The sequence below is a fragment of the Pelophylax lessonae genome (genome assembly GCF_965119305.1).
Source record: "Pelophylax lessonae genome assembly, chromosome: 2".
In the NCBI taxonomy this organism is placed as follows: domain Eukaryota; kingdom Metazoa; phylum Chordata; class Amphibia; order Anura; family Ranidae; genus Pelophylax; species Pelophylax lessonae.
The window spans coordinates 100,341,305-100,359,066 of record NC_138769.1 but is presented as its reverse complement, the minus strand read 5'-3'; the positions used below and the strand labels follow the sequence as shown (position 1 = coordinate 100,359,066).

Genomic DNA, 17,762 nt, shown 5'->3' with positions numbered 1-17,762 from the left:
CTGTTCCTGTTCATATGAACTTAAAAGTTTACAGACAACCCTTATTACCAATGTGTAATGGACTTTACAATGTTCCTGACGTGTTTCAGCTTCCTGGATTTTTTTTTTTTTTTTTTTTCACCTGGCCTTCAGATATGAAAGGCAGAGTGATTTAACACCGGTTTGGATTTGTCATCCATGTGACGAAATTAAAAGTATGCCATTTGCAATAAACTTTGCATAAAATGGTTAATTTGGATTTAATTTTAATGGTCCAAAGAATGTCAGGCAAAATGGTCGGCCCTCACACATGTTCACTTCTTAAAATCTGTCCCTCTTTGAAAAAGTTTGGACACCCCTGGCCAAGGCCATGGTGATTTCATCACTGCTGCTGGCAGGAGGAAGTCTGTCTCCTCTGCCTTCAGTTATCAGACTGAAACATTGTAACTTGTGTTATACAAGGTGTAAGGCTACTGTAGCAGGGGCTGATTTGTGTTAGACCAGGGATTCCCAAACTAAGGCCCTGCAGCTGTTGCAGAACTACACTTCCCATGAGGCATTGTAAAACTGACATTCACATACATGACAAGGCATGATGGGAATTGTAGTTCCTGAACAACTGGAGGGCTGTAGTTTGGGAATCCCTGTGTTAGACATTTAAAAAAACCAAGCACCGGCACAAGGGTTGTGAGCTGGTATCCCAGTCCAGAGAGTAAACGGTAGCTTTGAGCAACACCTGAACAAAGATGGCTCCATCCTACTGGAGGTAAAAGTAGATGAAAGGCGGGGGATTAATGTGATTTCTGGGAGCTATCAAATAACTGAAAGTGTTACTTTTAGGCAGGGTTCATGTATATGCGAATAGGATGCATGTTTCTACCGCATCCAATTTGCATGACAGGCTAGTGTGATCGGCTCTCAATGGAGCCGAATCACACATGTATGGGGCGGCCGCAGTCCGTATTCAAAAAGGAGCCTGTGAGTCTTTGGGTCCGATTCAGGTGCGAAATTCGGACAAAAATCTGGACCTGATTCGCACCTCAACCAGTGAGGGAAACATTACTTCGCATGGATGGACTGGACCGGAAAAAACAGATCTGATGCTAGTTCTGCTTTAAGATGAGGCATGTAGATTATATTGGCTATAGTGAGGTAGGAGACGAATGCAAATCACGTGGTTAAAAGCCAACTCCTCACTCAAAGCGATCTCTTACATTGCTTGTGCATTTCATATGGGAAATATATATAATTTATGAAAATAATATATTCTCTTTTTTTTGTGTGTTTTTAGGTGATACTGCCGCTTCTTCAGAGCGACTTGTATGAAGTTATCCAGGCCACTCTAGATGGACGCCTTGCTGGTTCTATGCCAGTGTGGCGGAAGGCCCATGCTGCTGTTACTGTAGTTATGGCTAGCGGGGGATATCCTGGTAGCTATGCCAAAGGCCTGGAAATTACAGGTGAGAACTTTGTCTCCAGTGCATTGTGCAATTCTTTGATGATGATTTTATTTTTTTTCTTGGCTTATGTGATTATGTTGGTGCAGTATCTCAGACCTTAGCAGCTTCACTGATACTTCTCATACTGGAGCTTCGTACAAGTTATAACTGCATTTTCTATTACACCATTAGTTATGTGTAATGGTGTATATCCCTATACCTGCAGATGGCTGCTTCTGTTAAATATCAGTTTCAGCGCCTCAGGATACAACTGAGCAGCAGCCGCTGGCTCCTGAGAAATGTTGCACTGCTCGCTCGCCCCCCTTTCTGCCTTCTCTATTGATAGCATTCTGTGGATGGGTGGTGGAGATCTGCCATTCAGTTCTGTGTATGGTGTAGGGGGCAGAAACAGTAACTTTTCTCAGTAGCATTGGCTGCTGTTAATTCTCACAGCACCTAAAGATAACTGCTCAGAGCAATATTCTGCAGCCACGAAGAAGGCAGTCAATAGACGCAGCCTTCTGCAAGTAATAGGCTATACACCATTACACGTAACTTAAGTGCTTGGCACTATGTACCAAAAAGAAAATTCAAGTTTAAAGAACAATATTTCCTGTGGTTGCCTGCAGCTGATCTTTTCTTTGTTACTGATTTACCTTGCTTTGTTGTGTGTGCAGGCGGCCCTCTTGGTAGACAATGAGTTTTTGCTTGTTTATGACTGAGCTGCTCCACCGATGACTGGTGGGGTAATGCTCAAGAATCAGTAAGATAGGTGGCAAAAACAAACCTACAAATCCACAGAATAAATTATTTTGAAACTGTCAAATTTTCTCTAAGTCAACCCTAAAATCCCTGTAATCAGTAAACCTTCCTTATTTGAAGCCGATACGTTCCAGCAGATGACACGGCTGACAACGGCTGTGAAATGAATGGGGAGTGACGTCACCTATAGACTTACTATGGGGCTTCCGTGGTCAGTTGTGTCCTCCGGCACCTGCCTCCACAGAGAAGCAGCAGCTGTCCGCTCAGCGTGCGGATCGGCTTCCAAAAAGGCATGTATACTGATTTCTTCTTTACAGGGCTAGATAGGTTAGTGTTAGATCGTGGTTGTCTGTAGATCCAGGGATTTTAGTGTTAGGGTGGAGTTCTACTTTAAGCTGTAGGTTCAAAGCCCAGATACATTGCTTTTTCAGGAGACCTTTTTAAGGCACCGATTTGCTACAATTAACACTTCTAAATGTTCTTGAATATTAAAGCAGTGCTAAACCAAAAACAAAAATGTTTTCTTTGTAGCTGACTCATTCTTATATGTGGTGGCTGCATTGATTTCCTTTTTTTTGCCTTTTTTTTTTTTTTTTTTATCCCCCATTTTTTATTTTCACCTGCTTCAGGCAGCTAGTCGTTTGTGTGTGTGTGTGTGTTTGGTTTTTTTTTTTTTTTTTTTTTCCAATTTTCTGAGCAAGACCAAACCATGACAGTTATAGGGAGAATACCAACCATATACCACTGACAGGGTGCTTACAATGACCTGCTTTGTGTTCATTGATGGGCAGCGGCACAGTGGTGTAGTGGTGAGCCCTTTCACCTAGCAGTAAAAGGGTCGCTGGTTCAAATCCCATCCACGACATTACCTGCCTAGAGTTTGCATGTTCTTCCTGGGTTTCCTTCGGGTAATCCGGGTTCCTCCCACACTCCAGACATGCTGGTAGGTTAATTTGATCCTGTCTAAATTGGCCCTACTATGTATGAATGTGAGTAAGGGACCTTCGATTGTAAGCTCCTTGAGGGCAGGGACTGATGTGATTGTACAATGTATATGTAAAGCGCTGCGTAAATTGCCAGTGCAATAGAAGTACCTGAAATAAATTAATATAAAATGTAAAGTCTTTATCCCCAATGGAGAAAAAAAACTGCTGTAACTGATTAAAAAATGTTAGCTGGAGTTCAGCTTTAATTTGTTAGTCAATCGGATATAAATCTGCTAGTGCAAATTTTTTTTGGTTAAATAGACTTCTATGGAGACTCTGCAGAAAAGCATGTAGTGACACATTTTGCGTTATTTAACCCAACAACAAATTGGCAAAAATAAAAATGGGAAATGGGGAAAAAAACAACATAGATTGAATCATACGCATAAGAAACGTGTGTCAAAACGCTCAAACATTCATAGGTGTGAGTGGAGCATAAGGCAGAGTTACTGATATGATCACCAGGTGAAAATAAAGAGTGGGGGCAGGGGAAGCCTAAAAAAAGAAATTGTATGCAACCATCATACCTATAGTTTTCAGATCCTCAAACAAATTTTATTTTAATATTATACAAAATGCAGTTTTTAAATGATTTAATTTAAGGGGGGAAGAAAAGCTGTCCAAACCTGCCTGGCCCATATGTGAAAGTAATTAACCCCAGCCCCCCCCCCCCCCTTGCTAATTCATAAATGGAACTGTAATAAACTTGTTTTTTTTTTTTTTTCTTTTGTTCCTTGACGGACACAGCTCGTAATCTTCTTAACCACTCGGTTATACTGCCCCCTACAGGAGTAGGACACCTGCTGGACTGAGCGACTGGCTGGATAATCTAGATCCAGTCTGACCTCAACTCCTGCACTAGGTTGGCCGTGACATAGCCCCACCGGACGGGGGCTGATCTGCGACTAAAACGCCAGGGGTCTTGGTCTGCGTCACAGCGTTCTTCCTGGCCGACATCCCCCCCCATTTTGAAGGCCAGGAAATTGTGACAGGAGCGGTGCCCGCCTGTTTCCTGGTATGGTAAGTAGTTTTCCCCCTTTCCCCCCTTTCTCCCCCTGGAGGATCTTAGGGTGGACGTGGGCCCCTCCTTGGGGGACGGTAAGACCCCTGGGTTTCCCTCCTTCCTGTTGGGCACCCCTAATCTTTTGTCTGGTGGTCCCTGTAGACACGGCCCTTCCTCCTTGGCTCACAAGAAGTTTTTTTTTTTTTTTTTTTTTTTTTTTCCGTCCCTCAGGGTCAAGTGACAAGGGATCAAGACCTCCAGCTACAAGATCAAGTTTCAATCTTTCCCTCCAGAAAGGTTCTTTCTTTCCAATGTGCGCCTGCCCCTGGACTGCTTACAGGCTCTTTGGGGTGGGGCAAGTCCTGGTGCTTCAAGGGGTGATTGTTCCGACTTCGGAATGTCTTCAGGGGTTTTATTCAAACCTGTTTACAGTTCCCAGAAAGGAGGGAAAGGTGCGTCCAATCCTGGACCTCAAGGCACTGAACTGCTTTGTGCTTGTTCAGAATAGCCCATTTGCACAGTGGTGGGGTCCCTGCATTAGGGGGATTTCTTTGCCTCTATCGACATCAAGGACGCTTACCTACACATTCCAGTATGCCGGTCACCACCGCTTCCCCCGCTTTGCTGTGGGAGAGGAGCATTCTCAGTTTGGCGTTATCCTTAGTTCTCTTACCCCCCCCCCCCCCCCTCCCCTGCTCCTGCGCAGGATCGAGGCAGAAGGGATTCCAGTCATTTTAGTGGCTCCTGGGCTCGCTAATCTTGGCATGCCAACCTGGTGCAGCTGGTCACCAACTTCACTTGGAAGACTACCTCTCAGGGAGGATCTGCTGTCTCAATGGCCGATCTTCCATCCTGCTTTAGTCGCTGGCTTTGATGGCTTGGCTGTTGAAAGCCAGGTGCTGAAGGATTGGGTTTTGTCTGTGTTGGTGATTCCAATGCTGTTGAAGGTAGGGATGCACCGAATGTTCGGCGGCCGAACATTATTCGGCCGAAAATAGAAAAAATGGCACTTTCGGTGTTCGGCCGAATAAGTCAAAAGGCCGAATAATTTTGTGCCGAACAATAGGGCTGAACGATAGTCGATATGATATCGACTATCGTTCTGTGGCCGTAGGCGATATTCATATCGCCGAGGTCACGATATTTACATAGGCAGGGGGAAGGGACTCGGAGGAGGACTCACAGACTTCCGTGAAGCCGGGACACTTCAGCGGTGAGCATACATACATTACTCACTCGTGCACTGCAGCCCGCCCCACACATTCAGTGAGTCTTACTCTCCTCCCTAGTTTTTTCAATGGCACATTCAGGAAGCCAATCACGCCGTGATTAGCTGCACAGCGAACCAATCATGCGTGCCTGCACACCTGATTGGTTCCGCTGTGCCGCTACTCACGGCGTGATTGGCTTCCTGAATGTGCCATTGAAAAAACTAGGGAGGAGAGTAAGACTCACTGAATGTGTGGGGCGGGCTGCAGTGCATGAGTGAGTAATGTATGTATGCGGCTGTGCTCCTTTCCAGGCTCCTACTACCACCACTATGAGAGACTGTCTGTCACTGTATAATCTGATCGAGTCCACACTGACACTGACTGACTGTCACTGAGTAATTGATGTTACCATATTAACCCTGACCTGCCCAGTGCCCTGTATCTGCAATTAAAATTTACAAGGCTGCCTGCATGCTTCCTGATTTTCATTCCCAGCATCCTTCCCAATCTCTACAGTGTCACTAACATTAACCCTATGGTACAAGGCTGCAGTGTGCACTGAATCCCATTCCCTACAGTAACATTTAGGGAGAGAGAGACATGAGAGGACAAGAGAGAGAGACAGAGGACAAGAGAGAGAGACACGAGAGGACAAGAGGACAAAAAATTGGCAAAATAAATGGAAAAAATGCGAAACACCGCGTTCGGTATTCGGCCTTCGGCCAAACATTTCATTATTATTCGGCTTCAGCCAAGAATTTCATTTCGGTGCATCCCTAGTTGAAGGCCAGGAAGTCTAGCTCTTGGAAGATCTATCATTGTACGTGGAAAGCGTACATTTCGTGGTTTGAGTCTCTTGGAGTTCACCCTCGCTCATTTTCGGTGGCTCAGGTCTTCCTTCAGCGGGGAGTTGAGCAGAAATTGGCTTGGAGTACCATCAAGGGCCAAGTGTCGGCCTTGGCTGTCTTACTTTTTTTTTTTTTTTTATTTATTTTTTCTTCAACGACTTTTGGCCACGCACTCCCTGGTGCGTCCCTTTCTTCAGGGGGTTGACACTTGGCTCCTCCAGTGTGGTCTCCGTTACCACCATGGGACTTCAACTTGGGGCTCTCCGTTCTCCAGAAGCCTCCCTTTGAAAATCTTCAGGAAATTCCCCTGCTTATACTGTCCCAGAAGGTGGCTCTTTGGGGGTGATCACTTCTGCGTGCAGGGTGTCGGAATTGGCATTATTACCTTGTCATTCACCTTACTTGGTAGTTCAGACATAGACAGGGGTGAAGCAACACCTTATCGTTCCTTCCAAAGGTTGTCTCTGATTTCCATTTGAATGAAGACATTGTGTTGGCTCTCCTGTGTCCCAGGCTAAAACATCCTAAGGAAATTGCTTTGCATGCCCTGCATGTGGTTCGGGCAATTCAGGTGTACCTGGTAGCTACGGAATCTTTTAGGAAGTCAGACTCACCATTTGTGCTCACGGATGGGCCTCGGAAAGGAACTGTCTGCTTCCTCTGCGACCGTTTTCCAGATGGATCAGATAAGCGGTGACCTAGGCCTATTCAATCAAGGGTCAGGTTTCTCCTTTCCCTGTCAAGGCGCACTCTACTCGGGCACTCGGTGCTTCCTGGGACTTCTTTCAGGAGTCAGTGATGCGGGTTTGTAATGCGGCCACCTGGTCGTCGGTCCACAAAGTTTTTTTAAAGTGGATGTGTTGGCATCTGCGGATGCTTCTTTTGGCCAGTTGTTGTTTGGTTGCGCTCCTGTTACTTAGTGAGCAATGGTTTATCCTTGGGAATTTCTATCTTGCTGTTCCCTCCCCTCACGTTTGACTGACTGCATTGGGATGTCACAATGCTTAAGATCAGGAGCTGTGTCCGTCAATGAGCGAAAGAGAAAATGGGATTTTTGTCTTACCGCAAAATCCATTTTTCTGATGATCATTGACGAACACAGCACCCACCCCTCTGTGGAGTTGCAATTCTTCTAACACTGCTTCCAGAACTGGGTACCTATAGCAGAGAGGAGTATAACCCAATGGTTAAGAAGATCAGGCGCTATGGCTAAGTGAACATCAGAGGAATAGACTTTACAAATATGCAAAATATATATTTATAATGGGGGGGGGGGGGTGTTAATACTTTTTTCTTCACTTTTACGGCTTAGGAATTCCAGGTCCACTTTTATCTATGTACTGATGTGAGTAATGGCTTTTTTTAGAAACTTTTGTTTTACAAAATCTGTTGCACATATTATCCAAAGCATGTATTTTGGGTTGTGGTGGGCGCTGGCCCCATTTTGGGTTGGTTTTCTGTGCTAGTTTTACTAAATCACGCTTTGTTTTGTTTTTTAGGGCTACATGAAGCCAAAGAGCTTGGTCTGGAGGTGTTTCATGCTGGCACCACGCTGAAGGATGGGAAGGTGGTGACCAGCGGTGGGCGTGTTCTCACGGTCACTGCCTTTAGGAGGGACTTGGTATCTGCTCTGGAGGAAGCCAACAAAGGAGTAGCTGCCGTAAAGTTCTCGGGCGCGATATACAGAAAGGACATTGGTTACCAAGCTATCGCTTATCTCAGGCAAAACAGGTGTGTGCATAGGAAGATTGAAACTTTGGTTTAAAGCCCTTACAGTGTAACCAAAGGCAAATTTTTTTTTTATTTTTTTGATAAAGTGGAGATGGCAAGAAAACCTGAAGGGTGTTTTATCGGGGTCCCTGTTGAGGAGATTCACTCTGTCTGTTTTGCGTCACCAGAGCAGGAATAGAGGGAAAATCTTACAATGGGATACACTAATTATGGTGACCCTGGGAGGGATTGCCTCTCCCTGTTTTTGCCTGTGGGACAGGAAGGGAAGGGTAATCTCTTCAATGGGGCAAAGTGCTTATTACCCTCTACTCCCTCTAAAATGGTGGGGGGGCAGAGAGAATGTAGATTTACTTAAAATATTATTTTTGCGGACACGGCCTGTACGCGGGTGTTACATTTCCGTGTGTATGTGCTTGCTAATGTTTGGGGCCTGGCAGGGGCGTGGTCATGTGAAGCTCAACCTAAAGCAGAACCCAGACTAAAAGAACCATTCACCTTGTGCAGCTGTGAATCAACATGAAGAGTCCTACTGTGAAACAATCCTGTCCCTGATCTCTGCACACCTTGTCTTCTGAATATAGCATTTAGAGGGGGACACCGGCAAGCCTGTGTTCGGTCCATGAAGTCTCTGTACCATGGGTTCAGTCCCAATTTGCTTTAGAGGAAAACAGAAAGAGAGGCACCTCTGAGTGGAGTTATTTATTGTAGAATAAAAGAATCAAACTCCCATGTGTATATGGAACACAAGCCTTTCAGGTGAAGTATCACCCAGGGGACATTCTGAGGTGTAGGGGCTGGAAGTGCCTATGCTGGAGCAGTGTCCGCCACTGGTAACGCTGATTCTGGCCGGCAATGTCTGTGATGGATGAGGAGACAGCCAGGACTGAGGGGTTGACTGCATGCTGGAACACAGCACTCGCCTCTGACGTCCCTAGTCCTGAAAAGCTTGTTACACACAACCATGCAAGGTTGATTCTTTTATTCTACACAAAATAATCTTGCAGTCTACACTCGGGCACCTCTCTTTCTGTTTTTTTATACATGTTTTGGGAAGTTGCTTCGACTCCCTCCTCCTCCTGAAGGCTAGCTCTGAAACAATGGACTTGTTCCTTTTTTTGGCTAAGGCTAAAGACTTTGGAACTTCATGTAACAGTGCCAAACTATTTGTGTTTACCAATTTGCTTTAGACCCCTTTCAAACTTGTTCGACTTGTCCTGTGACTTGGGACTGCAAAGTCACATAAGTCGTATCCCATGATTTCCAATGAAGTACCATTCCTATCTGTGCGACTTCGAAGTAGTCGCTGCACACTCTTTGGTCTGACTTTGATGCATTTTGAGGTCCATAGACCTCAAGATTACCCAGGCATACCCTTCCCATAGGTGAGCGTCCATAAGAGGTAGAGGCCTGGCTCAGGAAGTCCTTCCTAAAGTGCATTCCAGATATGCCGGTGGCTGTAATTTTCAAGCTTGGCCTTCTAATTCTTCCCATGCAGGCCCAGGCAAAAAGGGAGATGGTTCGGTTCAGAGGGCTATTTAATGCACAGGGTGGAGGGCAGAGCCCAGCAATGCCTGGGGAAAATGTAAAGAGAGGTTTTAAACCCCCCCCCCCCTCCATGGGCAGCCTAGACAACTAGCCAACCTGCCTACAAGTCCCCATCCTATTACTTGTGCTTGTTTTTCCCCTTGCTCACTTAATGCATGGGATTTATGATGTTTGTGCAGGGTATGGTTCTCAGAACTGAGAAACCTTGTACCAGAAATTAAAAGAAAAACTACAAATCCAATGATGCATCAGTGTTTGGAGACTTGTTGGAAAAAAAAACCTGCTTTTAGTTCTTGGTGTTGGTTATAAAACCATGTTGGATATATTTTGTTTAGTATTGCCTTTCTTTTTTATGTCTGTCAATTTGATACGTTCAAGAAAAAATTTGACAGCTCTTAAAGTGATTTTAGAGACCTCCCCATCTGATCGATTTAGCAGTCTTGTTTGATTTTTGCTTAATTGTTGAGCTCTCTGGGTTTACTGTAATGGCATTTGGTACTTGGCAGCTGATGGGTCAGGACCCCAATAAAAACTGAGCAGCCGTGGAATAGTACTTGCTGTATTTAGATTGAGCACATGTCGGAGCCAATGACATGCCTCTTGTAGGCTTTTGGACCCCCCCCCTACATGTTAGATGCAATGCACAATTCTCAGCTACAAGGCTGTAATCCTGTGTTGCCAGTTGTTAAGAAGGCATGTTCACCCCCATGTGTGAATTGCTGCCAAGGCGATGCGTAAGATGCCCACTTCACATTTTTGGGCCTTTTGTAAACAGGGTTTTCAAGTATATTCCAATTGCATTTGCAATCCATATGAGATCTATCCTTCACCATTCATTGATGGGTGCCTCCCATCAACACAGGCCCTTAGTCTGGAGATTTTGAGCACTGTCAAGGTTTTAATGATATTTTTGAAAGTCCGTGTCAACTAAATGCTCGGTGTTTACTGCGTGAAGTAACGGTTATAGCAGAGGTGATCTTATACTCTACAAAAATCAACAAACTTTGGGAAAATAAGGTTTTTAACAGGTAAAGTGTGTTTTTCATTAGAAATTTTATTTCATATTTTTGTTTTAATTGAACATTTTTAGGAAAAGCGAGCTTCATCTTGGTGAAATGAACAGAAGACATATTAAACCCTAAGTTTTTAGTCACAACTCATCGAGTGTTGAATATGCCTGTCCTATCTGCCCCCTCCAATATTCATGGAAGCTGTACTGTAGCTTCTATGAATGAAAAGTGCTTTATGAATGGAGGTGGATCTTTTGTCCCCTCATTCTCCATTTTTAGAAGGGTTTCCTGGATGGAAGGTATAGTACAGCTTCTATGGGGAAGGGGTGGAAAGGGCAGGCCTAGTCTGCACTCTTGGTTAGTGCCTGTCACAGGTTCACCACTTCTGTTAATTCCCACATCCCCAGAAGATTACAGCTTTGTGGGTATGCAGCTTAGACTGATCACAAATCAAAAATCTGTAGTTGTGCATATGTTGGGCTAAATTTTCTTCAATGTTGGCATTGTTTATTATGTGGGGGTGGTCTTATCTCAAGGAGTACTGTTGTGCTTGAACTATTCCTACAGTTTGTATTGTCCACACATTTTTTTGTAATAAAGCACTACAAATGCATTTGGTGTGTCTACGTTTTTTAATATCCATTTGTGTTCTGTTGGGCCTTGGGATAATCCCAAAAGCCGTGTTTGTTGGGGGGGGGGTGGGGTGGTTTCCCCTTCAAAAATCTGGAGATTGGAAGAGGAGTTGCTCTGACTCATCTACTTTTTGTAAAGTGGTTTTTTTTTTTTTTTTTTTTTTTTTTTTTGCTCCAGCTTTCGAGCTCTGTAAGGGGACAAAGATGTAAAGTTGGGCCAATCTGCTGTGATGTCTATCAATTCATTGCCTTGTTTATGGTTGCAATGCCATTGGCTATCAGGCAGGTTTTTTTTTTTCAAACTTTGCCACTGTGCCATAATTTGTAGGAAGTGGAAGGAGTGTACACTTCTGTTTGGGAGGTGCCGCCAGCACCTGCATCTATAGTCTGGGGACACTAATGACGCTACAAGTTTGTTGAGACAAGGAAGTGGCACTCGTCATTGAAGCCCAAAACTGCGAACGGATTGCACAGCACAGTCAAAGCTTTATTCCTCATTTGGGCTCTACAACCGCTCCAAAAAGAATCAAAGTTTGTGGGTAGCTGTACAAGAACCTACACCTCAAGGGGTATTTTGTGCGGAAATAGCACATGCTCTGAACCTAGAATATACAATGGTCTTCACTTTGAAACACCACCACAATAACTTCACCTGTAATCTGGGAAAAACCTGAAGATTACTTTTTCGTGCAACAGATGAGCCATGGTTGACATGCTGAAGGGCTCTTTCTCCTGGAGATGGTCAATATGGTATATATATTTGATAGCAGGATGGCATACTTGCAGATCTGGCACTGAAAGGTGAGTTGTAAGGTGAATGTGTTCTCACAAATGGAACCACCTAAATGGGGGCTTAAAGTGATTTTTTTTTTTTTTGTCTCCTCACTTTTTATTTTATTTTGAGGAAAAAAAAAGTTATACTTTCTCTATGCGGTTGGTTTTGCATAGAGCCACCTCGATCCTCCTTCTTCTCCTCTTCTCAAGCCCCCCTTTGGCTCTTGTGGCCCCTCCCTCCTGTTGAGTGCCCTCACAGCAAGCGGCTCGCTATGGGGGCACCTGAGCGGAGTCACAGCTCCCTGTGTCTATTCATACATGGAGCCCCGTTTCTGCCCTGCCCCCTTTCTCTCCTGATTGAATAACTGACTTTGACAGCAGCAGGAGCTAATGGCACCACTGCTGTGTCTCAGCCAATCAGGAGGAGAGCCCTGGACAGCCAAGAAACTCGTCGACATCGCTGGAGGAAGATGGGACTCGGTAAGTACTAGGGCAGGGGTGTCAAACTCCATTTCATCGCAGGCCACCTCAGCATTATGGTTGCCCTCAAAGGGCCGGTTATCTGTAGGATTAGATGTCCAGGGCACCCAACGCCCCCCTTACACCCTTGCATGTGATGTCAAGAGTCCCTCCACCATCAGAAGTCAAGAGTCACCCACCCTTTTTTTTACATCACAATGCAACCCCTTACCTGGTGCTACTGCCAGGAAGAAGATGCGGGTGGATCTGGAAAGCGAGTGCAAGGTCTGGAGGATGACCAAAGGAGGGCTGGACTCTGCTTACAGAGTCTACTTAATGCTGGAACCAGGGGAGGCAGAGACAAGGTGGTGTTGTGGCTGCACAGAGAGGTGCAGGATCTGTAGGAGGAGGTCTGCCCTCCTCTTTGCTGCAGACTGCTGAGAAAGGGGGGACCAAGACAAGCCTTACTGCAGCAGCAAAGAGAACCACAGGATCTGGCAAAGGAGTTCTGTCCTCTGTTGCTGACTACTGAGACAAGGTGGGGGCAGAGACCAGGGGATTGCTGCAGGAGAGGTGCGAGGGCCACATAAAATGGCATGGGGGGCCTCATTCGGCCCACGGGCCTTGTGTTTACACCTGTGTACTAGGGGGTGCTGGAGGGCGGCTGTTGCAGACTGAAGGCTTTTTATCTTCTTGCATAGACTGCATTCAGATAAAAAAAAACCTTTTACAGCCCTTTTTAATATTACAGAAACCCCCATGCACTACTGAAAAATAGTTGGTTGTCGTGAATGTGTTTTTATAGATGCAACAAATAATTTTCCAGTGATTGCTGTATTCTCCAATTAAATGCCCATAAAAGGTGCCAGGACTTAAACCACTTGCTGCCCAGGGCAATTTTGAAAATTTTTACATGTAAAAATCTGCAGCTTTTGCAAGAAAGTTCACTTGGAACCCCCAAACATTCTATATTTTCTGAAAGCTGAGGCCCTTGAAAAGAAAATGGTGTGTGTGTGTGTTTTTTTTTTTTTTTTTTTATACTTTAAGTATTTGTGACCTATCTTTGCACATATCGAACCCCACCCCAAAAATGTGACGCAATTGCAGTCTCCCAAAAGAAAAAAAAAAAAAAAAATGCTCTCCCATACATGATGCAGCAGCCTAGCACAGCAAAAGTTGGTAGATTCAAAGAGCCTGCTAATTGTATAAACACCTTTTTTGGCATGCATTACGGTTCCTGTATGTACCTTTCTACTGTGAATGTAGATTTTTCTACTTAGAATTTAAGATACTTGGGTATTAATATTTCCCTGTGTCCTGACAGGCCCCTGACTTACAAAGACAGTGGTGTGGACATAGAGGCTGGGAACACTCTGGTGCAGAGAATTAAGCCTTTTGCTGCTGCCACTGCTAGACCAGGTAAGCCAGAACAATCCAATGGGTTAGGTATTGTAGAGTTGTATGTGGACCGGGGGTTCTGGGCTTCCCATCACTGGAGATCAGATAGTGAAAGGGGTGAAATAAGGAGAGAGATTTTCCTCCATAAAGCAGCTGGAGGATGTGCAGAGCTGGATTAGCTGTTCCTGCTGCTGGTCACAAGTCCGTTAAGACAAAGAACTTTCTTGTCAGACAGGAAATGTTAAGTTATGTCTATAGAGGCATGACCTCTCCATAATAATGTGAATTGGGGACTATAAATGCCTGTATTGTCAAAGTGTCTGTATTGTCAAAGTGTATGTCTGGGCATAAGCCAAATTTTTACCTTCTAATCTCAACATTTTGACACTACAGTTTAAGGTTGAACCAGTAATCTGAAGTCCAATATTAATTGTTAAGCATTGGACAATAGCTGGGTAAAGGTCAACTCTATAGAGGAAGGCAAGGTCTTTGTTAATTGCACCGTGTGGTTTTGGTGGAAAGTGGCAGATCAATGATTAGTAGTGTGGTCTGAGTGTATTGAAGACCTAATCCCATTGAGTGTTTAATAGGTAAGGATTGAATAAAACTAATTTATAAATTCTTAACTGGGAGAAAGTTACCTCTGGTTATATGTTCTGGACCAGGGGTCTTCAAACTATGGCCCTTCAGTTGTGCAGGAACTACAATTCCCATCATGCCTAGTCATGTCTGTGTCAGAATTTTACAATGCCTCATGGGATGTGTAGTTCCACAACAGCTGGAGAGCCATAGTTTGAGGATCCCCGTTCTAGACCATTGGTTTCCAAACTGCAGCCCAGGGACTGAATGAGGCCCTTTGCTTGCTTTTTATTTGGCCCTTGGAGCACTTTTTCCTCCCATTGATACAAGACCCTATACCTCCCACTGACACACCACCAATGGGGCTTTATTCCTGCTACTGACATCAGCGGGGCATCATTTCTCCCACTAATGCCAATGATGGGGCGTTATTCCAACCCCCCCCCCCCCCCCCCCCCATATCAAAAGTGCGTTGTTTACTTCCACTGACGCCAGGGAAATCTTTACTCCCAATGGCCATAGTTTGGCACCCCTAAAGTCTGAAAGACAGTCAATTTGTTTAGAAAGTTTGGAGACCCCTGTTCTAGATTATAAATAAATCTTCACGGATCTTACTTTTGTGTGTCAGTTAAATACATCTACCACTGTTCTTCAGGCATGCTGTAGGTACGAGAGCTGGAGGTCTCATACAGCAAAGCGATCAGGTCATCTTATGCACCTCTCCATTCACAGGATGCCTTTTGTTTTTGTGGTTTACAGAATGCAAAGCATTTTTCTGAATAAACAGGAGTAAGGAGGAGCAGATGAAACGCTTGCTTACCTGTGTGAGAACCCCAGCATGCCAGTACTGTGATCTTTAATATAAGATCCCACCTGAAAACACATGGTGCAGAATTGATAATTAGAAAGTGTCTGAAGTACGGCCATATAAATGGCCCTCTACATGTTTCAGTTAGCGCTTCCGTCATTGCGGTTGTCACTTGTGTATTACTTTTTATACTTTTATGTGAGTATTTTTCCAGGATGCAATGCAGAGCTTGGAGGCTTTGCTGGACTGTTTGACCTTAAAGCAGCAGGATATATAGACCCTATTCTGGTGTCTGGGACAGATGGTGTTGGAACAAAACTGAAGGTAATCCAAAACAAGAAAAGCATCTGTTAATGGCTGACATACAGTAGATGGCTGTTAGTAATTTTATGAGTAGCATCAGCGAGGTGTTGGACTACATATACTAAGTGGCCAAACGCTTGGAAACATCTGACCATCACACCTATGGATTGTTCATAGATCCCATAGAGCTATGGGATCACTATCCTAGCCAGCCTACCTTTTAAGAGGTCTGAGTGGTAGCCTATATGTTTATCTCTACACTTTAAACGCGTAGATTCACTGGTGAATTCTGGTAACTAATTCATTTTCATATTAAATTTGTTATTGCCTTTCCTCTACATACCTTTTTTCTAAAAGGCGTGTTTTTTTTTTTTTTTTTTTAGATTTTATTTTTAACATTTTTAGTTGATCTCTTTATTTTGGGATCTTTTAGCTTATTATTTCCATTGTTCCCTATTTGTAGATTGCACAGGCATGTAACAAACATGACACTATTGGACAGGATCTAGTCGCCATGTGCATCAATGACATCCTGGCGCAGGGAGCAGAACCTCTGTTCTTTCTGGACTACTTTGCCTGTGGGGCCCTGGATGTGTCTGTGGCGGCCTCTGTGGTCTCTGGTATTGCCAAGGCCTGCCAGATGGCCGGATGTGCTCTTCTGGGTAACTATTCGTGTGTATGTATATTATATAGTACGAAAGTGAGTACATCCCTCACATTTTTTGCAAATCTATTTAGATCTTTTCGTGTGACCTTACTGAAGAAACGACACTTCGCTACAATGTAAAGTAGTGAGTATACAGCTTGTATAACAATGTAAATGTGTTGTACCCTCAAAATAACTCCTCACTGCCATTAATGTCTAAACCGCTGGCAACAAAAATGAGTTCACCCCTAAGTGAATATGTCTAAATTTGGCCCAAAGTGTCAATATTTTGTCTGGACACTATTTTTTTAGCACTGCCTTAATCCTCTTGGGCATGGAGTTCACAAGAGCTTCACAGGTTGCCACTGGAATCCTCTTCCACTCCTCCATGATGACATCACAGAGCTGGTGGATGTTGGAGACCTTGTGCTCCTCCACGTTCCATTTGAGGATGCTCAACAGGGTTTAGGTCTGGGGACATGCTTGGCCAGTCCATCACCTTTACCCTCAGCTTCTTTGGCAAGGCAGTGGTTGTTTTGGAGGAGTTTGGGGTCGTTATGTTGGAATACTGCCCTGCGGCCCAGTCTCTGAAGGAAGGGGGATCATGCTCTGCTTCAGTATGTCACAGTACTTTTTGGCATTCATGGTTCCCTCAATGAACTGTAGCTCCCCAGTGCTGGCAGCACTCATGCAGCCCCAGACCATGACACTCCCACCACCATGCTTGACTGTAGGCAAGACACACTTGTCTTTGTATTCCTCACCTGGTTGCTGCCACACATGCTTGACACCATCTGAACCAAATATGTTCTTTTATCTTAGTCTCATCAGACCACAGGACATTATTCCAGTAACCCATGTCCTTAGTCTGCTTGTCTTTAGCAAGCTGTTTATGGGCTTTCTTGTGCACCATCTTTAGAAGAGGCTTCCTTCTGGGACGACAGCCATGCAGACCAATTTGATGTAGTGTGCGGCGTATGGTCTGAGCACTGACAGGCTGACCCCCCCCCCCAACCTCTTCAATCTCTGCAGCAATGCTGCCAGCACTCATACATCTATTTCCCAAAGTCAACCTCTGGCTATGACGCTGAGCACGTGCATTTAACTGCTTTGGTTGACCATGGTGAGGCCTGTTCTGGGTGGAACCTGTCCTAGTAAACCACTGTGCTTCAGTTCACTTTCTGGGTCTTGGCAATCTTATAGCCTAGGCCATCTTTATGTAGAGCAACTAGGGGGGGGTGTGTGTGTGTGTGTGTGTGTGTGTGTGTGTGTGTGTGTGTGTGTGTGTGTGTGTGTGTGTGTGTGTGTGTGTGTGTGTGTGTGTGTGTTTTTTGATCATCAGTTTTTTTGCCATGAGGTGCCATGTTAAACTTCCAGTGACCAGTATGGGAGTGCGATAGCACGGAATTTAACACACCTGCTCCCCATTTACACCTGAGACCTTGTAACACTAACGAGTCACATGACCACGGGGAGGGAAATGGCTAATTGGGCCCAATTTGGACATTTTCACTTAGGAGTGTGCTCACTTTTGTTGGGAGTTATTTTGAGGGGACAGCAAATTTACACTGTTATACAAGCTGTACACTCACTACTTTACATTGTAGCAAAGTGTCATTTTAGCAAAGTGTAATTTCTTCAGTGTTGTC

At 44.6% G+C, this 17,762-nt stretch overlaps 1 protein-coding gene across 1 annotated transcript in view; it reads left to right on the top strand.

The window, feature by feature from the left end:
- GART (phosphoribosylglycinamide formyltransferase, phosphoribosylglycinamide synthetase, phosphoribosylaminoimidazole synthetase) overlaps positions 1-17,762 on the top strand; it is a 51,658-nt gene that overhangs the window by 16,419 nt on the left and 17,477 nt on the right. The window contains exons 10-14 of the mRNA XM_082247776.1: positions 1,271-1,439; positions 7,728-7,959; positions 13,704-13,798; positions 15,379-15,488; positions 15,931-16,129. Of these exons, the coding sequence (XP_082103902.1) occupies positions 1,271-1,439; positions 7,728-7,959; positions 13,704-13,798; positions 15,379-15,488; positions 15,931-16,129 (805 nt within the window). The remainder of the gene's footprint in view (positions 1-1,270; positions 1,440-7,727; positions 7,960-13,703; positions 13,799-15,378; positions 15,489-15,930; positions 16,130-17,762) is intronic.